The sequence below is a fragment of the Prionailurus viverrinus genome, chromosome C2 (assembly GCF_022837055.1).
Source record: "Prionailurus viverrinus isolate Anna chromosome C2, UM_Priviv_1.0, whole genome shotgun sequence".
NCBI classification, from domain to species: domain Eukaryota; kingdom Metazoa; phylum Chordata; class Mammalia; order Carnivora; family Felidae; genus Prionailurus; species Prionailurus viverrinus.
Window position 1 is genome coordinate 30,575,976 of NC_062569.1, and position 22,229 is coordinate 30,598,204.

Here is a 22,229-nt window from a genome sequence, read left to right on the forward strand (position 1 = left end):
CACCTGCTACAGTGTGGACCGACCTTGAAAACATGATGCTGGGTAAGCCAGACACAACAGGACATGTACGTATGATTCCACTTAAATGGAATCGAGAGTGAAAAAGTTCATAGAGACAGTAAGTGCTGTAGAAGTTACCAGGGAGAATGGGGAGGGATTGCTTCATGGGTACAGAGTTTTTGTTTGGGTGATTCGGAAACAGATGGTGGTGATAGTTGTACAATACTGTGAATGCAATCAATGCTGCTGAGTTGTACACTTAAAAATGATTAAAAGGGCAAATTTTATTATATTACCACAACTGAAAAAAAAAAAAAAGAACAAATTAGGTCAAGGTTTAGAGTTGTGGGAAAGGCAGCCCTGACTATGTTCAGTCTTTATAGAGAACCTGGGGCAACCCAGTGCTTAATTCTACAATAGCTGCCCACACCTCTGCCAGCCCCCATCTTAAGCTCTCTGAGCGTCTGGATCCTTTTCGCCACTCACATCCGAACCCCAGGATCCACTGTCTGACGACAAGGAGATGTCTGGACCCCTCTTCTGCCTCCCACCTGCCCAGCTGCTGCCCGCCTCCTTTTGTTCGATGTCCAGCTCCAACTCCACAGTCCTGGTCTCTGTTGCTCTCCCCGGGCCAAGGACAGCACTGGACACATTGCAGGGCCTGCACACCAGCCTGGCTGATTCCTGACTTAAAACCCTGTGGCTTCTGGTCCTTTGGTCCCCTCTACCTGGGCCCGGCTGGCTCTGGACACACACTGCTCTGTGGCTGAGTCTCTGGCCTCAGATGTGCTCCTGGCACTGCTCTCCAAGCAGGACCGGCAGCCTGTCCCATCCCTCCGGGTGGCCATTACCACACAGCCCACCCTCCTCAGACTCTGGCACTGCACCCCCTTCTCTCCTCAGAGACAGCCTGGCCTCAGACTCGACAAGGCCCAGGCAGGACTTCTGCATAATGAGCCCTCCTCCTGCTCAGCCATGCCTCCTGTCTTTGCAGGACTTGCTCTTCCTCAGGCAGTGCCCCTGCTCATCTGTGTCCTCACCTTCTCCCTTCCAGTCTTGGCTGCCCTATCCCCTCCTGTCTGTACCCCTCCCTATATCTCTCAGGACTGCCTACACCTAGCCTTCCCCTCTTTGCCAGGCTCCTGTGGGGTCTTCACCCCCCCAAACCCCCGCTTTGCTCCTTGGCCTGCCAGAGTCCGACTGAGGCTCCAACGCTCCCCTCTGGGAGTAGGAAGCACTTCAGTATTGAAGTGGCAGAAATGAGTCTGTCCTAACCTCATTTGACCAGACTGCGCACTATTGACCATCCCCGCCCTCAGGGAACTCTCCCTGCACCTTCCAGAACATCGATCCTTCTTGATCTTGCCTCGGCCTCAGGTGGCTCCGGGCCCTTTGGACCTCCTGCCCTGTCCTCCCCAAGATGACAGCCACCCTGTGGCTTCAGCTCTTAGCTAAATCTGATGGTTCCTGAATCAGTGTTTCTGGCCCAGACCTCTCCAGGCTGGATACAGCTCCAGGCTTGGACACCCAGCCACCTCCACTGGCTGTCCCAGATACTGGAGCCCACTGCCCCTAAACGATCTCATCATCCCCTGAGACTGCTTCTTGTAGTGAGGAGCTGGCTGTCCCATTCTCCCTCCATCATCCAGTCTGCAGCCTGTGAGCCCCCTGCCTTCTCCCTCCCTCACACACATCCACTGCCTTGCACACACTGGGATAGAGTCCTCCCTCTGTCCCCAGCTCAGTGTTGACCTTTCTGCTCCTCTCTGTTCTCAGTGTTCCCACTTAATCCAGGTCATGCCTGCTCCTGCTGGGACAGCTGATGGCTCCCCACTGATGGCCCTGCCTCTAACCTGACTCTGGATCCATGCCCCTATCCATCCACTCATTGGTTAGCAAACAAGGTTCCTGAGTACCTGCTATGTGCCAGCCACAGGGTGGTCTTTTTAGGCTGTAGATGATCTCCCTGCTTACTGGCCTATGATGGCTTACTTCTGACATCAGCAATGGGTCCAGCTCCTTGGCCCTTCCAATCAGGCAGCACCTGGCTCCCAGGACTCTAGTTGTCTCTAGTGCTTCTGCTTTTGTAGCTGTCCCTCCCCAACCCCACCCCAGAAGAGCCTAGACCCAGATGTGTGAGAGCTTGGCAGCCCGTGTGCTCCAGGGGTGAGCAAGGCTGTGGTTGCAGTGGGTGCTGGCCAGCTGCACCCATGGCCCTCCCTCATCCTCTTGCCACCTTTCTTCGTGGGGCCGGGCGTGGCCTGGCTCAGTAGCAGCAATGCCCAAATGGGCAATGGCAGGCGGTCAACATAGGGCCGGCCAGAGGGGCCTGCCAGTGGGGTGCCTGCGGGGTGTGTGGCCTGGGGTGGGAGCATCAGGACCATGGGTGGCATTGGGGGGGATAGAATGGTCTTCCATCCTGAGCAGGGGCCTGGTGACTTGGCCTTCTCTCCATCCATGTGATGTGAGAAGGCACTCTGGGCCATCTATCCAAGGGACTCTGGATGCATTTAGGAGGGGCTTGAGCAGAGACTTCATTACTCTGACTCGGGAAACTCTGAGCCACCTTATGCAGAGAGGCCTGCTCTCTTACCTGTGAGGCATACGTGTCCAGTTTCTCAAACTCCTGCAGGTCCAGGGGCATGGATTTCAGGCTGGACCGATCCCAGGGGTAAACTGGAAACACAGGGAGGCTCAGTCAGCCACTGAGGCCTGCTGGTGAGTGCTGCCTGGCCCAGGCCTCTCTGTCGTTTTGAAGTGCTGTGATTGCCCGACCTTCAGCATGATTCCCAGAACCTGGAAAACTGCTCCCAAGACCTGTATCTCCTAGAGGGGTTCCTTGGTCAAATTGGTTTGTGAACTATGGCAACTTCTCTAGTTCGTCTGGAGAGTCACGGGGAACATGAGCCTATTTGCAGACCCTGGGAAGTCAGCAGTAAAGAGACTGGTTTCACCTCAATTAACTCAGCAGTGCCCAGGCAGATTAATGATGGAGTCCCCTTCTCCCCACCGTTTAGTTTTCTGCAGATTTCCTGCTAACTTTTCCAGGAATGAGTGCTCTGTGGGAAGTGTCCAGGCAATGCGGCCAGCCCCTGACAGGCTCAAGAAAGGAGGGTCTGTACTCTAGTTATGACGCCCAGGGTGGAGGGTGCTCTGGGTATGGAAGGAGGGTGTGCTGGAGCCAGGCTCTGTAGGCTTCTGTAGGGTGAGGCGTGTTTGGCACCCAGACAGGCTTCCTCCCTTGCCCACAGTCAGCCATAGACTGGAGCACCCCAAGAAAGCCAAGTGTGTTGTAGCAACAGGTGCCCCAGGTATTGCGGGGGGGGGGGCTCTGAGGGAGGCCGGGCCCCAGAATCACTCCTTTGTGCCAGCCTTTCTTATAGGAAGCCGGGCACACCAGTCATCAGACCAGCCACGGATGGGCAGCAAATCCCTGTCTCAGACCAAAAGAGAGCCTGGGCTCCGGCAAGGTCCTCCCATTATTCAAGGCTGACCAAGTCAGGCAAGCTGGGTGGGAGGCCAGGGGTTAGGTGAGGAGGGTGGGGCCAAAGGGCCACTGATCCCCTAACTCAGTGATAACCCCACTCCCCTGTGGGGGTGCTGGTGGGGCCCCAGGGCACGGCAGCCAGCCTGGGAAGAGCAGAGTGACATGGGGAAGCAGCCGGTGGGGGCTGCATGAAGCCTAGGTTCTAGTGGGGGCCTGACCTTCACGACCTCCACTGTGCTAGGGGTTGCTGGACTCAGCCGCCAGGCATGAGGTGCACAATCTATGGGGCAGCTGGGAGAGTGAACGAGACAGTGGATCACGCTGTAAGGTCAGTGCCGCTTTGCTCCCTGGGAGGGTGTAGGGTGGGGGTCCTCTGTGGGCAAGTACAAGGGTAGAGGTGTGAAGCGTCCGTGCCCGGTGTGGGGGCTGCAGCTGCGTTTGCCCAGACATCCCTCGAGGTCTGTGAGAGACCCAGGCCTTGGTGCTACAGACCCAAGAGATGTGGCGGGAGAGTGAGAGTAGGGAGGGGGCGGCCCACCAGCTCCGGCCCGAGCTCCTGTGAGATCCTCTCTGGGCCAGCATTGGCTGAGACACAGTGCCAGCTGGTTAGGGAGCTGACCAATTTCCAGCCACAGAGGAGAACCCAGCCTCTAGTCAGCTGTCAGGCGCAGGCCATGTGGGTCCGTCCTCATTTCCCCACTACTCTAACATCCCTTCCTTTTGAGAACGAGGCCTTCTTTCTTTGCAGCCCAACTGGGTCTGGCACATTCCCCAAGGCCACTTTGCTCTGCTTTCTTGCTTCCTGCTGACACTCTGCAGCAGCCCCTAGAGGGGTTTGGTCCCTTTGACCCTAGGCCTCTGACTGGGTCCTCACCATGTCCCGTGCTATGACACATCCAGGACCTGAGGACTGTTCCTCTCTGAAGAGGAGGCAGACCGTGTGGGGGGCAGGCAGGCTATGTAAAACCCTACCCCAAGGCTGTGGTGTCACCACCAACCTAGTATTTTCTTTCTTCGTTTTTCTACTTCTTTTATAAGGACCAAGATATTTCCTGGACCCTCCATAATCCTTGTGTCCTGTACAGCCTTACACTGGGGCTCCCTGAAAGCCCAGCACCACTGTGGGTCACTCCTCTGGTGCTGGTGCTGGGATCGCTTGTCTCTCATCACTTAGATCCCTGTCAGCCCCTGTCCTGTGTGGTCTGAGTGCAGCCCTTGTCCAGCCAGCCTCTCAGAAGGGGGTGGGGACCCGCAGCAGGTCCTCAGTGCCTTTTCCCTCTGCAGAATCTGGCTCTTGCCATTCTCTGACAAGGGCTAGCAGGGTGACCTAAGTGGATATGAAGTGGACTTACATTTAACAAATTTCTGCTTGGTATAACTCTGCAAATGAGGTCTCCCCCGCCCCCATTGAGAAGGATGACATTTCTAAAATGGGACTGAAAACCCTATTACTAGTTTTACCCTTTCTTGGTTCCATTTTACAATATCTCAACATTAAAAATACCCACAATGATTTATGCCTCATTACATTTACCTTCTGAAGAGATTATATAAGATCTAAATATGATTTTGCATAAATACATTTAAAATACCAGTGGCATTAACTAAATTATTCTAACTTTAAAGCAAAACAATGGGAAGAAGTGCCAAGCTCTCCCAAACCTTAGATGCCATCTGGTCTATGGAGAAGAAAACTGAGGCCCCAGGAAGGTGAGGGAGGGACAAAAATAGGACTCAAAGCCAGGCCATCGATCACCCCATTCAGGGTTCTACCCTCTGTCCCATTCTACTTATTCATATGCCTCCTACCTTACACAGGTTTGGCATTCCATTTAAAGTTAACACAGTTCTGAATTCTGTGTTTAATATGTTTTCTGTAATGGGCTGCCTTGTTATTGGGGTTTATGCTTCAGCTTTGGGCTCATATGGTGTGTGAGCTTTTCATTACTCTGCCTATGTCCATGGCAGACCTTGCTAATCAATCATGATACTCCTCCCCACCCTGAGCCCAGAGGTAGCCCCAGACTCTCACATAGGACCCAGAGAGCCATTTCCAATTGACTGGAGACTGGCCCATGGGGCTAAACCAGTTCACCATCTCACAGAACGGCCCTGGAGAAGGCCCTGCAACTTACCATGGGCATCTTTTGCTCCAGGCTGCCGGGGTCTTGTGTTTCCATTTTTATCACCTTGTAAACCTGCAATATCCCAAAGGTCAGAAGTTGAGACACCTCAGAAGTCAAAACGCAAGCATAGACGATTCTCTTTGTGGTGGTCCTGGCTTCTGACCCCTCCTCTTCTATGTCTGTGCCCCACCTTCTTGCTCCCATATCCACCCACCGTCTATTACTGCTGGAATTGTTCTGGACTTCCTGCTGAGGCGGAGGAAGGACTGACAACCAGGGAGGGAATGACAACAAAGAGAACTGCAGTCTGTAAGCAAAGGGAGAATTTACCCCGACATCAAAACTTTGTGTTTCTCAGTGGGTCCACCTACAGCCTAGAGCTCCTGCCTTCCTCTGGATTCCCCTGCCATCTTGGAACACAGCTGGGGATGCCAACAGCACCAGTGAATTCATTGCCACATAAGAACTGACCACGGGAAGAAATGAATGTGGGCGAGGGAAAGGCAGTTTCTATGGAGCCGAAGCCCAGAAAAGTCAAGCAATTATTAAATTATTCCTCAGGAAGGTTCAAGGGCAACCAAATCCTATCAATCCAGGACCCATTAATGCAGAATGGTTACCAATAGTTATTAGACTCCTGGGAAACAGGAAAGGAGCTGCTGATTTGAAACCAGGTCAGGAAGATATGGGTCCCTGATGGAGCCAGGGGGAGCTGAGGAGGCAGGTTGTTTTATGCCCTTGAAGCCCACCAAAGGCTATAAATATAACAATGGAAGGTTGCAAATATATAGAGGCTCTGACAAAGAGTTGTCCTTGTGTTTCTTGCACCTACATTTTATTTCCATCTCCATTCTTTGATAGGGTAATGAGGGTTCAACATAGTAGCTAGCATTTATTGTGCACTTACTATGCCTGCCTTGTGCTTTATATTGACAGTCTCATTTAACTTCACAACAGTCCTATGAAGGAAGCTGAATTATTTTCCTCCTCTTATAGATGAGGAATTTGACTCCACAAGAGAGATTAAGTTACTTGCCCAAGGTAAGAGCTGAGATCTGAACCCAGCCTGTCCGCTCTATACCTGACTGCCCTTCTGAGACCCTGACCTCTGAGGGCTACAGGACAAGGCAGGTGGGAGGGCCTGCCTTGCTCAGGCATGGACACGGAGAGAACCTGAGCCCTGGATGCTCTGTAGACTTCATTCCTTGGCCAGCATTTCCCCAGGCCCCTGTAGCTATAAGGTAGACAGATGCCCAGAGAGGACCAAGAAGGGAGTGGAAAAGACATCACGGGTCTGACCCCATGCACCTTGCACTGAAGGCAGCCAAACGTGGTGGCTAAGAGCACAGGTCTCAGTCAGACCTGGTTTTGACCCACTTCCTAGCTAGTCCCTTCGCAGTTATTTCACCTCTCTGGGTCTCACTTTGGTGATTTAAAAAGTGAGGCATCTATCAAAGGGTTAAAAAGTTAATGAATGTAAAGTGCTTACCACTGTGTATGCCACTTTTTAGGCAGACAATAAATGGTATCTAAGAACAACACTCTTGTGATGAAATTCATCTTTAGCGAAGTGCTTTGTGTTACCCACACCTAAGTGCACAGACACAAGAACAGTGGGTGTTAGATATAGAGAAGGGAGTCCCTAGAATGAAGCTGTCATGCCTCTGCCTCTTTCCAGTGTGTAGGCCTAGGTTACTCCTCTCCTGCCCCCACAAGATGCCCAGGTTGGACTCTGGCCCATTAAGTGACTGTCACTCCTCCCTCCAGCCCTCCACACATGAGCAGCCCTGTACGTACGTACATTTAGCCAAGGAGAACTTCTTGAGCAGCTGGGGCATGGCATCTCGAGGGTGGACCTCCACAGTCAGCTGTGTCCCTGCAAAGGAATGGGAGGTGACATTCTCAGCCAGATGCTGCTAGCAAAGGGTGCAATGTCCCATGACAGATGTTTGAACAACAAAACACGATTGGTTTTAAGCTTTCCTCTGAATATACAAGTAATTCTTGTTTAAAGAAATGAAAAACAAAATACAAGCAGACAGTTTCCAAACCCAGGCAAGATGAAATAAGAACACTACCTTGTCTTTTCCAGTGAATACAACTATAAACCTTGGAAAGAATGCACGGAGCAACTATTTGAGGACTCTGTAGTCCTCTGTAAATCATATAAGGCAAGTCAGGGAATAAGATTAGCATTTAAAGCATCACTAAATTTTCAGTGAGTTTACTATTCCTTTTCCCATATGGTATTACTTAGACTTGACTCACAGACAGCCCCAAACCCAGAAGTGCACAGTGGGTACAGGGAAATGGTGCTCCAAGAGAAGCTCTTTCTTCCAGCTTGTGAAGTAAGAAGGGAAACCTTTAAGAGTCAGAGAGCATGGGGGAAATCCCCTGTTGGACCTCCCCCATCCCTTTTTTCTATTATCTCCCCATTCAGCCTCTAGGAAAGTCTGTTGGTAGGGGTGTAGCAGTGATTTTGTTGGTCAGCCCAAACCTTAAGCACTCGAGTCTTCGAGGGAAGCTATGATTCCCTAGAGTGTGGGAGCAAATACTCACTGTTTTTTCTCTCTCTCTGTTCCCCACTGATTGTCTCTAGATGTAGACAGAGTTGTGAGAAGTGCCTGGCAGAGTGGGGAAATTAGAGTCCAGCTTTTGTGCTGGAGAATTGAGAAGCGGGTTGTGAAGGGGTGGGAGCTCAAGAAAGCAAACCCATAGAGTTCTGGATGAACTCTTGTGGTCCCCTCTGAGCTGAGCACACATGGATCTCATCCTAAACATTATACCACAGTCTTGGAGAACTAAACTATGGTGTAGACCAATGCCTAGACTGGCCACTGGGGGTGCATGTTCTGAGAAGATCTATAGAGCATTGCAAAGGCTACAATTCAAAACTATCCAGTGTAGGAAGAACGAGGAGTTATCTCTACTTGAAAGGAAAAGATAATCAACAGATGCTAACCTCGGGATGATAAAGATTTTGGAATTATCAGACTTGCAAATAGCCATGGAAACCATGCTCTAACAAATAAGGGCAAATAGTCTTGAAATAAATGGAAAGATACCAAGAATCAGCAAAACGTCAGAAGATACAAAGAAGAAACAAAATTCTAGAGGTAAAAAATATAACAGTTTGAAAAACTATCTGGATATGCTAAATAATATATAGAGATGACAGAAGAGTCAGTGAACTTGAAGAAAGATAATATAAGAAACAGGGCAAAATAAATTGAACTTCAGAGACCTGTAGGATAATATTTTAAGGTCTAACATTCATGTTACTGAGATCCCAGAAGGAGAGGAGAAACAGTGTGGTACAGAAAAAAAAATTAAAGAAATGATGAGAAAGTAATCAATGAAACCAAAAGCTGATTCCTAGGAAAGATCAGCAAAATTGATAAGCCTGTAACCAGACTGACCAAAAAGAAAAAGAGGTAAGACACAAATCAGAAATTAAGACACCAATATCAGAAATGAAACAGGTGAGAACACTACAGATCTTGTATGTGTTAAAAGAATAATAAGGGAATACTACCAACAACCTAATGCACATAATTCTACAACTTAGATGAAATGGATCAATTCCTTGAAAGCTACAAACTACTAAAACTCACCCAAATAGAAAACCTCAATATCTCTACATCTATTTTGAAAACTAATTGTAGTTCAAAATCTTCCAGGAACAAACAAAGGCCAGGTCCAGTTGGTTTCACCAATAAATTCTAACAAACGTTTAAAAAGAAATAAGATCAATTTTTAAATAAGATCTTTCAGAAAACAGAATAGTAAATATTTCATTACCCATTATATGAGGCCAGCATTAATCTGATACCAAAACCAGACAAAAACAGTATAAGAAAAGAATATTACAGACGAATATTTCTTATGAACACAAAAATTCTCAAAAAATATTAGAAAATTAAATCCAGCAATACAGTAAAAGAATACCATGGCACTGCAAAGCTGGTTCAATATTTGAAAACCAATTAATGCAATTTGCCATATTTGCAGGCCAAAGAAGAAAAACCACATGATCATTTCAATGGGTGCAGAAAGTACATTTGACAAATTTAACATCTATTCATGATGAAACTTCTCAATAAACTAGGAATAGAAGGGAACTTCCTTAATCTGAAGAAGAGTATCTAACAAAAATCTACAGCTAACAGCATATTTAATGGTCAAAAATGGAATGCTTTCCCCCTATGACTGGAACAAGGCATGGATGTCCACTCTCACTGCTCCTAACAAACATTGCACTGGAAGTTCTACCCAGTGAAATAAAACAAGAAAAAGAATAAGAAATAAGAAAAGAAGAAAAGAAAAATAAATAAAAGTCCTATAGATTAGAAATAAATAAAACTCTCCTTATTCACAGATGACATATCTATGTGTGTAGAAAATACCAAGTAATCTACAAAGAAAGCTCCTAGAACTAGTAAGTTTAGCATGGTCACAGGATACAAGGTCAGATACAAAATCAATTCTATTTATAGTCACAATAAATGATTGGAAATTGAATTTAAAAATCAATATTTCCCATAGCTCCAAAAATTGAAATACTTAAATATAAATCTAAAAAAAAAAGTGCAAGAGCTGTATGTTGAAAACCATAAAGTATGATCAAACAAATTAAAGAAGACTTGAATAAGTGGGAAGACATACCATGCTCATGAATTGAAAGACTCAATATTGTTGTCAATTCTCCCTAAATTGATCTATAGATTTAATGCAACTTCATTCAGACTCCTTAAAGGAATTTTATAGATGTTAGATATAGGCAAGATAATTCTAAAATTTAGATGGAAAGATACAGCAACTACAGTGGCCAAACCAATTTTGAAAAAAAAAAAAGTTGGAGGAACCAGCTATTTGATTTTAAGATGTGCTATAAAGCTACAGTCATTACACAGTGTTATACTGTCAAAGGGACAGATATATAGATCAATGGAGCATAATAAATAGTTAAGAAATAGACCCACACAAATATGGCAAAGTGATTTTTTACAAAAGTGCAAAGACATTTCAATTAGAAAATGGGTAAAAGAAGAGATTACAGATGGCATATAAGCACGTCAAATGATGTTCAATATGATTAGCCATTAGGAAAATGCAAATTAAAATCACAATGAGATATCATACCTATTAGAAGAGAAGTAATAAAAAATAGTGATAATACTCTACGTTGACAAGGTTGTGGAGAAATCAGACCTCTCAGACATCACTGGTGGGACTGTGAAGTGATACAGCAACTCTGAAAACAGTCTGTCAGGTTGTTATAAAACAAAACATATACTGAACATCTGACCCAACCACTGCACTCTTGAACATTTATCCCAGAGATATAAACACTTACGTTTGTTCATACAAAAACCTATACACAAATGTTTATAGAAGCTCTATTCATAATCACCCTAAACTGGAAACAGCTTAAATGTCCTTCAATGAGTGAATGGATAAACACCCTATGGTACATCCATATCAAGGAGTACTTCTCAACAATACAAAGAAACTCTTAGGAGAGACAGGAGGATGTAACCACTGACATTCTGCACAAGAGGATTTTGGGGTGACAGACTGCCCTGTATTCTGACTATAGTAGTCAGAATATGAGCATGCGTTCTGTATGCGTTAAAACCCATGCAAGTATATGCCAGACAATTCAATTTTAGTAATTTAAAATAAAACAAAAATAAATATAAGTACCAGTTGAGCAAACAAGCCTGAGAAGAATTAAAACAAGAACTGGATGATCCAGAACAATACAAAATGGAAATTCAAAGTCCAGAGCAGGATTATAGTAAATACCTGCTTCCTTCTCGAGTCTTCACACGTCAGTGAATCTGGTCCTATGTCATCGTTTTAAGCGAGCTGGATAGTACTCTATTCTGTACATCGTTTATAATCCATATAAGCAATCCCTTTTGGTTGGTTAACTTCTCCCAAATATTTTGCTATTAGAATCAGTGATGCATGAACATTCTGATACACATCTCTTTACACACTTTTCAAATCAGTCCCTTTGAATACATTTTTAAATATGGATCTTTTGCTGTATTTTGGCAAACTTCCCATGAATGATTTTATCAGTTGATCACACCAACAGCACAAGGGAGTGTCCATTTTGCTCATTCTTACTGTGTTTGATTGCAAAATTCATCACAAAACTTCGTACTTCCAACGAGAGGTCTTTTGTTCTGCCCCTTGAATTTGGGCTATCTATAGGACTTGGTTTGTCTAGTTAGCATGGGATATTAACAGAAGTGGTCCTGGGGAAGCTCTGAGCGTAGGTCTCAAGGAATTTTGCAGCCTCCACTCTCATCCTTGGGATTCTAGCCACAACTGCCGTGTGAATGAGCCCAGGCTAGCCTGCTGGGGGTGGAGAGACCACGTGGAACAGAGCAGAGGCATCTCAGGTGAGGCCACCCTACCCTACCTGGTCTCCAGCCAACTTACCAGCTGACCACAAATACATGAGCAAGCCGAGCCAAGACCCGTGATGAACTGGGCGTATCTCAGGCAGGAACGCACAGCCAACCTGTGAGCTGGTAAATGCTTATTATTTTAAGCCCCTGAGTTTTGGGGTGGTTTGCAATGTAAAAATAGATCACTGATATACTCACTGACGTGTGATTTTATCAATCTCTGAACTTTTATTAATGAACAATGGCATCTCTTTTTTATGCATTTAATTTTTAATGTATTTTTCATATAGTTATTTGCCATTTGAAATTCTTATTTTGTGAATTGCCTATTTTCCTAGTTGTATTATTTTTTCCTTATTAGTTTTGTAAGAGCTCTTTTTACTAACCCTTTCCCTGCTAAATGTATTGCGATGGTTTTCACAGAATGACAATACTGACTATCTTGTATAGCTCAGAAACTTGCTCTGCATGCCAAAGAGGGTCATTCTCAAACAACTTAATAAGATACAATGTGACCTTCCCAGGTATTACTTTGAAGGGGTTAACCTTCACTTTGGGGGTAGTTTCTAGTACATTCACTGTCAAAGAAAATCAGTGTGTGACTTTATAATTAAGACTTTAAGCATTTCAGAGTTCAAAGCATAATTCAGTTCTGGTTATAGGATCGAGTGTCAATGCCAAGAGCAAACACTTCCTGTGTGTCTTCCCATGCTGCGTGAAGCACAGGCCTATTCTCCTTTGCCTTTTTACTTTTCCCATCTGAAACACTTTCGGGTGTTTTTCAAAGTGGGTGCCAAGCTGTACTTGGCTACAAGATGCTTTATAAGAAAAGGATTTGAGAAACATGTCCACTGTCTCTCTTTTTGTAGGTTGTAATGTGTAACGCTGTGAGAAGTCCTGCAGCGAAGAAGTCAGTTTGACCCAGTACTATTTTGTGAAACACAATTTGGAAAACGCTGGACTGCAACAACCTCCAGAAGCTTAAAGAAGGTGCAGAACTGAACAACTTGGTTTAGTCAACAGCAAACCTCTTCCCCCAACTTCTCACATCTAACATACAGGTGCTTCCAAACACCCCCAATTCAGCCCTGGCTCTTTGTCCAAGAATGGGTGAGCTGAGAAACTAGGTACTGGTAAAGCGGTGGTAAAGGTGGACATTGAGGTATTCTCACACCCGGATGTGGTCCTGTTCTGCAACCTCCACCTAGCACCATTTCCAATCCCTTCTCTCTTTCCTGAACTTCCTCTTTCCTCCCCCTTCTTGGACAGGGGCCCAATTTCCAATATCCTCCTGAGCCCCACTTCCTGACTCTCCTCCAAAGAGGCGCTGCTAATCAGCCCCCTGCTGAGGAAAACAGCACAGCTCCTTAGCCTTCCTGATCTGTGGGAGTGTCATACCCACTCTTGTCACACACAGGTGTGTGAGGGCATTTTCGGAGGCCTCTCTGCCCCAGAAACTGGGCCTGGGTGTGCTGTCACAGGTGAGCAGCAGTCACTGGAGAGCCCTGTGCTCCCTAAAGGAGTGAAATGGTAAGATTTTGCAGACTACTATATTCCTGTATCACATCAACTCTTAATCTAAGAAGAAAATTAATTTGACCAATTTCCAATGAATGAGAGTGGAACATCATTTGGAGCAAAATTTAAAGTAAGATCTAAAACCTAAGTATAGTCAGATACCATTACACCAATCTTAACAGTCACGACCAAACCCACAGGAGGTCCTTCCCGGGACTTCAGGTCACCTGGCTGGCTCTCTCATGGCGTCCCTCCCTGGTTCTACCAGTTGTCACCGAAATACCACTTCTGAGGCTGCAGCCCTAGCTGTCTTAGTAGCAGCATATCAGCAGTTGCTTGAGAAGTGCCTCCCAGGCCCCTGCCCCAGGTGCCACCAGCTCCGTGTCCTTTCCTCTTAAGCCCTCAGATCCGGAGATGCAGCAGGAAGCCCCAGAACGTCCCTGCCAGTGGCCCTACTGCCTTGGGTCTGCCTTTTACCTGGTCGGGAGAGTTCTCCCTCCAGCGGCTTCTCCGCAGGTCTCTACAGGTCTGAATCAGGATTTGTCTAAAGCCCTAATTTGCTCAGAATATCTAATGCAGAGATGGCAAACAGATTTCGTGTTGTTCATTAACTCTGACTGGCTGCAAGTAGCTGCCTGGAGTGTTGATCAATTAGCAAAGACTGTCAGGCACGTGTGTGTGTTATGAATGTGAGTGTGTGTGAGCATGCACACGTAGGGGGGTGTCTGTGTGCCTAGGGCTGCAGGATTCAGGTCAGATACTTGCTATCCTTGCTTTAAGGTGCTCACTAACATTTTCTGTACCTGGAACCCGGGTTAATAACCGTACCCAGGTTAGTAGCCGGGTTCCTTGCCTTGGAATGTTCCTCTGCAGTAGTTTAGAGTCAGGAAGCCTCAGCTAAAGCATCTGTAATTTAAAAACGCCCTTAAAGAGCCCCAGGGTAGGTGTTCAGCAGGGCTGTGCGTGGTTTCAGCCCAGGGACTGGTAGTCCGCTTCAGTGCAGGAAGCCTAGTGCTCTGACAGCCCAAGAGCAGCATGCTGGATGATGACAGGGACAGTCTAACTCTGCAGAACCCTTGTCAGTCTCCACTGGACGCAGTGTGAAAGGCCCACTCAGCAGCCCGAGTCACCAGGTGACAACCTGACAACCGAGCGGGCTGAGACGGCTGGGTTACCAGCCAGGGGGTGATGAAGGGTGTGTCTTGCAGCCCTGACCGACCCCGGCTTTCACCGGGCTCTTGAAAACAGAGGGCCATTCATGATCCCTTCTGCAGCACGGAGCTCCACAGGAGCATCCCATATCTGGAAACATGGCCGTCTGACCCCAGTGCCTGCGTGACCAAAGAAGGAATGGAGTGTCTGCTTGGGGACAAATGACCAGCAAGAAAGGAAGCCTCAAAGAAAACTGGCTCCTCAGGAATCACTTTTGGGGCCCCAAGTCACAGGGACTCCAGCAACCACCCTCCTGTCTCCTCCCTCACACACCCATTACAGATTAATCTTCTGAAGCACCCTTCCGCATGGAGATTCGAGACTCCACTGATCTGTCAGCTGTTGCATAAAATTTATCATACCTGGTGCTCCCTCTCCTGGATGCTCTTTCCCAGATGCCCACATGGCTTGCTCCCTCACCTCCTCCCTTATTCAAATGTCACCTTCTCAACTACTCTGTTTTAAATTGTACCCATGTGGTAGGCTGCATAGCGGCCCTTAAAGATATCCATGCCTTAATTCTAGGAACCTGTGAATGCTCCCTTATATAGGAAAGGGGACTTTGCAGATGTGATTAAGTTAAGGATCTTGAGATAGGAAGATCATCCTGGATTATCTGGCGGGCCCTAAGTAATCACAAGGATTCTCATAAAACAGAGTCAAGAGATTAAACTACTAATGTGGAGAAAAGGCCATGTGACAATGGGCACAGAGAATGGAGTGGTGCAGGTGTACAAGTCAAGAAATGCCAGCAGCCTCTACAAACTGGAGGAGTCAAGGAACAGATTGTCCCCTAGAGCAGGTGGGTGGCATGTGAGTGGCCCATGAGAGCCAGGGTGTGGTGTGCCAAGTGGGGCTCTGGTGTCTGGTGGGCCCCATACCACTCCTATATGTCTGGGACACCATGGGGACAGTGCAGTGTGGAGGTCTGGCAGGTGTGCCTGACTCGGGGACCACAGTACCCCATCTCAGTTTTCTTGTGCACAAATGGGGATAACACCATGGCCCTATCGGGCGGCATAGCCAGAACTAAGCAAGATTGGCGGTGGCTAATCCACTTTCCTTTTAGTGAGGTATTGCTTATTTTTGTTTTGTGGTGAGCTGTGTGCTGCTACTTCACTTCAGGGAAGCAGGGGGGCCTGGGTTTGTCTTTGCAGTGCTCAGGGCAGGGGGCAGGTTGTGGTGGGCCCACTGAGGGGGGCCTGCTGTGGAGCCATATTCCCCGGAGTTCTGCCGTAAGATACACTGGTCGGTGTCGTGCTGGTAAACCCATCTTGACAGGCCCTTCCTCACCGCCTGCCAGTGCCTTTCTGTGGTGATGGTGGGTTAATCTGTGATTCTGAGAGTGATTCCGTGAGAGGCTCCGAGTCCTCCAGGGACTCCTACTTTGCCACTGCTCCCTGAACACGAGCAGATAATTTCTTTACAAGTTAGGACATCAGTGCTGAGAGCAATAGGGGTGAAATCTTAGGGCTGAGTCTATGAGAGCTCTCAGATAGATACCAGGCTCTGAGTCTTTAATGCAGAGCAGGAGGCCAAGGTGGGAGGTTATTGGTGGGGAGGGAGAGAGGAGGGGGCTGAGTAGGGGGTGGGAGTCTCTATTTAACTTGGCCTCCCCTCCAGCCGGAGCTGTAAAGTCCTCCCATCTCTATCACTGTAGCCTCACCACCCCACATACCCTGTGTTCTCAGATCTGGTCAACTGCAGAGTCAGCATGGTGATGCCCTTGCCTGCCCTCCCAGAGCCCCGGAACCCATCCCAGCAAAGTGAGGATTCTCAGGGAAGAGCTCTCTCGGGGAAGGGCCCTCTCACTTCCCCTTGCCGAGTTAAACTCATTCCTTGTGGGGAGGGCCCTGGAAGACTCAGACTCCGCTGTGACTCAGGAGGAGGGAAGGCTTGGACAGTGGGTAGGCAGTGGGGAGGCCGGTTTTCAGAGGCGTTGTGGAAGCAGGGCTGTGTGAGGGTTAACAGCTGAGGCCTTGGTGGTGGCTGTAGTGGGGTGGGCAGGTTCCCCCAGCTCTGACTCTCACCAGCCATGTGCTCTCAAACATATGACAACTTTTCCAAGCCTCAGTTTACTCATCTGTAAATTGAGGACAGTTAAGAGGACCTATCAGATAGGTAAGCTTCATTTACATGAGAATAATTATGTAAATGGATCGGCAGGGTGCCTGGCACTCGGTTAGCACTCATAAATGTTGGCTATAGTGAAGACAGCAAGGGTGAAGAGGACAGCTGTGAGTTCTGTGGCCCAAGGACTTTATCACTCTATCCCATGCAGCCTCTCACTGTTTCCCATGGGACACGGGGAGAGGGAGAAGAAAAAGGTGCTCCAATGTCCACAGGGCAGAGGGGATCCTGCTCCCCACAGTCTGTGCTCTGCACTTGCTGTCTCTGGCCTGGGCAGCAGATCCAGCCACACAGGAACTGGAGGAGAGGTCACGGGTAGCAGTGAATCCTTACCTTGGTTGTCGTAGGAAGTGATGACCTGGGTCTGCTGAGGGTGCTGTTTCTCCGCCAGGTTTCCTGTAGACGCAAGACAGAGGGACCTGCAGTGGCCACAGGGACCGTGGAGGAGTTTGCCCCAGGCAAAGCAAGGAGCAAGGAGCTGTGTGCGTCCGCCAGAAAGGTGAGCTGGTGGGGGTCAAGCTCACCCCAGGCCTGGCTTAACCATGCGCACACCCACGAGCACATCCCCATGGTGTACACACGTGGGAATAGGCACAGTTCCACACATGAATGCAGAGGCAAATGACTATGAACCCGTGTGCACACACCCTCACACCTCTCAGCAGGTGCCAGCAGAGGCTGGGTTTCTTCTCCATAAGGTGGGGACAGCTCCAGTGGGCTGAGTAACCATAACTCCCAACTTTAGTGTCACCAGGCTCAGTTGCCAAAATACAAAAAGATGCCTCGCTGATCATCATGCCTTTCTATCCCCATTTTACAGCGGATGAGCCTGCTGCCTGGAGGCTTAACTTCTGGCCAAAGACCCTCCTGCTAGGGTAGGTCAGACTGGGACCTGAACCCCAAGTCTCCTGATTCCTAGCTCAGCTTCCTCCTCTGAGAAGAGTGGGGGCAGCCTTCCTAGCTTAGGAGTTGGGGTGATTGCCGTATGGGTCAGTTTTGGAGACATTTGCAGGGCATCCGCTATGTGATAGCTCTCTCCATGCACGAAGGGTATTTATGTCCTGGAACACAGAGCTGTCCTCAGAGCCTAGTGGGGTCAGCTTGCTGTGGAGAAATGCCCAGTTCCTGCCACAGGCCATGAAGGGGGAACCCACAGGCTTACCTGCCCCTCCTATGGGATGCAACACCTTCTGCTACATCTTTCCCTTAACAGCTGCTGTGGTGGCCTGGTCTTGCTGAGGCTGCTTCAGAGGGATCAAGGGAGGGGCTGGAGAAGGGCCAGGGTTGTGGCAGCAGGGGGTTCCCCCACTGTTACCACCCTCACCTGCCACCTTCACCCCTGGCCTCACACTGGTCTGCAGAAACGGTGTTGGGCCTGCCATTGGAAGTAGCCACTGGGACCAGTGACTGGGCCTGGAAATAAGCATGCCTCTGGGGCACTGGCCTAGGCAGGTTCCATTCAGATGACTTCTCTGTACCCAATCAGATCTGCCACTCAGTGCTTCCCACACCTTGGCCTAGGTAGAAGCCAGTCAAGGTGGGTAGGCAGGTCACTGAGCTGGGCTGGACTTGTGATCCAGCTGGCAGGGTCTTGCCCTGGAGAACCTGCCTGCTCCAGCCTTCTCCTATGAGCAGGCCCAGCCAGGACCCTCACCCCATGGGCTGAGGTCGGTGGGTTGGCCAGGGGCTAGGAGCACTGTGTGTGCCAATCCAGGGTGATGCTGGTCTGGAGCTCTAGGCCAGACTTAGGGGAGGATAGGGAGGCCACCTCCTTCAGGCACAGCTGGCTACTTCTCTGCTGGGCTGGCCGATGAAAGAAACAGGATCTGGGAGGGAATCCTCAAGGAGGACGATTGGCTGGCATAGCTGCTGTGGGTATTTATAGTCAGGGCTGCACAATTGGTTTCCCTGTGGCTGTGGGGTGTCAGTCCCTGTGCTGCTAGGCAGACTTCAGCCAGGACCAAGGAAAGCAGCCAATCACAGTAGGGGAAGCCCGTTGCTGGGCAAGCTAGTGGGGTTGGCTGGGCCCAAACACCTGCTGCTCGGAAAAGTTTGGAGCAGTCCAGGCTCCCCCCACCCTGCCAACGCCCCAGCCCAAGGAGTGCACAGGGCAGCAAGAGGGGGAACATGTGCCTTTTTGGATCAGCTCCATGTTCAGCCACATTTGTGCACACTCCACCAGCATAAGCCGTCAGCTGCCTCCTTTGCAGATGAAAGCCGTCCAGTTTCCAGGGCTGGGTGCCTTGGGCACCAGCAAGGCAATTATGTACCCAGAATCTTGCCATTAGAAAACACAGAAAAAAAGCTGTAATTTTAACTTCTGCATGCATGCAAACGTGCAATTTGAAAAATAAATAAAAATAAAATTTTACTTTAAATTACATGTATCAGTGGAGTGGTGCAGCCATCATTTTTTCCAGGCTCAAGTCCTCTGTAGAACCTCTCTCCAGCCCTCCATTTACCTGAAACTCTCCGTTCTCGGGTAGTTTTGCAAGAACTACTTTAGTGATCTTCTTTATTTAATTATTTTTTTAAAAATATTTTTATGTTTTTTTAAAGTAATCTCTACACCCATCATAGGGTTCAAACCCACAACCCTGAGATCAAGAGCCACATGCTGCACCAACTGAGCCAGCCAGGTGCCCCATGATCCTATTTATTTTGTTGTATTTTTCCACTAAATTTCCCTCAAACCAGGGATGCTAAAGATGGTAAAAATAGGATAAATTTACTATATTTCAATCTTCTAATGTAAGAATGTGGCCAAGAAGTCATAAGATGAATTTCAGACAACTCAAGGTGAGAGAGCTGTAACAAAGGAAGATGCCGTGTCTCTTTCCTCCCACTGCAACCCACTTGCCCACTCACCCACTTGTACGCTGGCCAAGCAGTGCATACCTGTACCAGCTGCTGTGCATTTCTGCAGCTGACAGGTTTCTGGTGGTCTGATTCTTATAATTCTCATGAGCCTGAAGCATAGTTTTGCTAACTTTGGCATTTGCTTCAGTACAGCCAGAGTTGACGCATCTATCGCCCTATGGCCTCGTAACAAGGTTAAAGAAGCCATCCCACCGTGTATGCCCATTAGCCAGGACCCTGAGGGGTAGTCCTCAGGTCAGGGGTATGTCTTAAGGACAACATGTCCCCATGCACAGGGCAGGGGACACAGGAAAGCTCTTCACTTCCAGGGAGTTGAGACTCTATTGCAGTGAAAAGCATCATGATTATAACCGTCAATGTGGTGCCATGAGGGTAGCGTTCCTGACTATCTTCATCTCAACAACTGGATCCCTGCCTGGCACAAAGTAAGCCCTGTAGAGCTTTATTAAGGGAATGAGTGAATGAATTTACTTCCCTTTTGTTAGCAGAGCATAGCTGTTTGGTCTCAGGCAATTGGGGTCCTGATTCCCCATCTGCAGAGGGTCACGGGGGGTGGTATCTTCACACTGGCATTTGATGGGCCCAGATCTGACTGAGCCCCCTGATGGAGCTCTGGGAGTGGAGGCCTAATTCTTAGTAGAATTCTCACGTGCCTACAGTGAAGTTTCACTGATGTTTGTTCTGGAAGCTGGGCTAATGAATCTGTGAAAGGTACAGAATAAGGCCTAGTATAGTCAATCCATGCATGGCACTCCCAGAGATGTCCTGGGCCTGTTCCCTGCAGGGCAACAGATGCCTGGCACCAGAGAAAGGAGGCTTTGGAAACTGACTTCTCTGAGCTTATTGTATTCTGGGTCCCAGGCCATCCGGGAACCATAGCACCCATCTCCCTAGGCCTGGAGCAATAATGTCCCAAAGCAGGCCACTGTCCTCTCCATTTGGAAAAAATTTCAAAGATGGCTGCCCTGCATGACATAAGCAGCCCAACCCCCAATGGGAACACACTCAAACCTCACTGTGCCAGATGATGCTAAGTCCTTCCCTATATATAGCCAGTGAACAAGTGGGTGCTCAACCTTATGGAATTGCTCCTCTCCCCTCACAGCGTCCAGGAAACTGGAGGACCTGATCTCAGGGAAAACTTTCTAGAGTCATAGCAGCCCCAGAGCTTTGCTGAGTCATGAGCAGCTACTTCCTGAGTGGTTAGATGTCTAGAGCCAGTTTTCGAACATGTGAAATCTAATGCTTCCAGTCATTTTTCAATGTGTTGAATTACAGAGATTGAAAGGAAAACAAAATGAAAAGAGAGAATTTACCATGCACGTCATTTCCTTCGAATTTCTGCCATCTCCGGATTCCATTTCCAACACCTTGGAGTCCTGTGGGATAACAAGGTTTGGAGTGAGGTTCTCAGTGGCCGGGAGACCCAGGCCAGCGAGTGACAGGTCAGTTGCAAATGTATCTGGGGTGAAGTGGGGCTGGTGGAACTTGGCTCTCTCAGGATTCAAGGGGGACTGCCTGTGAATGAGATGCACTTTAAAATATTAAAACAGTGGTTTCCAAGGATGGTGGGGTTGGTTATCAGCATCATCCAGGGAGAATTTTCACAGTGCAGATGCCTATTCTTCACTCCACATCTCTACCTCTTAAATATGGAAGTATTATTGTAGAAGATGTTTGCCATTGATTTTGCCTTCCTCTTCCTGTATGTGGTGAATCTCCCACTGTTAGGGTCATGATGTGAGGTGGGGGATGGGCAAAGATGGTCTATCCCTGTGGGAACTGCAAGTGATTGTTGCCTACTCTCCCAGCCTCCCTTGCAGCTAGAGCATGGATGTATGTGGCCTAGGCACAGCCAGTCAGATGCACCTGCATCTGGTTCCATCTTGAGACCTGGTGATGCAAGAGGGAAGGGAATGGAAGTGCATGCGCACTCTCTCTCTGGTCCTGGCTGAAAGTGGTGGTTGCAAGGTCCAGTTCCTGGCGCAGAAATGGCGTATGTTCTGGCAATGGGAGCAGCTGCAATAAAATCAAGTTCCTGGTGAGGACGGAGTATCTAGGGCTCCTTGGTGGCAACAGAGGTTTCCTCACCAGACCAGCCCTGCTGTGCAGCTTATGGCACTCTTCCTGGAAGCTGTGCCTCTAGCCTGGTTCTCCAGCCCTTTCAACCACTCCTCAAGTCCCTCTGTCCCTTCCTGATGCTCTTCTATTCTGCAGAGCTCTCTGCAGCCAAGATCTGGGGCTTGTGGCTCAGAACCATCGCTGACACACACGTAGAGTAGAATACACACATCACACTGACTTGGGGGATGAAACCTGACTTGGGGCAGGGGACTTTAGGCCACCTCCTCCATGGCTAGGGGGTATATGACAGGAAGTGAGGGCACCCAGGCATATTTTTGAGAAGCACTGCACAATGGAAAATGCTAGGGCCATAGAGGGAAAGAGCAG

The 22,229-nt window shown here is 48.4% G+C and overlaps 1 protein-coding gene across 1 annotated transcript in view; it reads right to left on the reverse strand.

Moving 5' to 3' along the window:
* KY (kyphoscoliosis peptidase) overlaps positions 1–22,229 on the reverse strand; it is a 46,127-nt gene that overhangs the window by 21,791 nt on the left and 2,107 nt on the right. The window contains exons 2-6 of the mRNA XM_047873964.1: positions 21,095–21,157; positions 17,232–17,294; positions 7,415–7,489; positions 5,623–5,685; positions 2,594–2,676 (exon numbers count right to left, since the gene is read on the reverse strand). Of these exons, the coding sequence (XP_047729920.1) occupies positions 2,594–2,676; positions 5,623–5,685; positions 7,415–7,489; positions 17,232–17,294; positions 21,095–21,157 (347 nt within the window). The remainder of the gene's footprint in view (positions 1–2,593; positions 2,677–5,622; positions 5,686–7,414; positions 7,490–17,231; positions 17,295–21,094; positions 21,158–22,229) is intronic.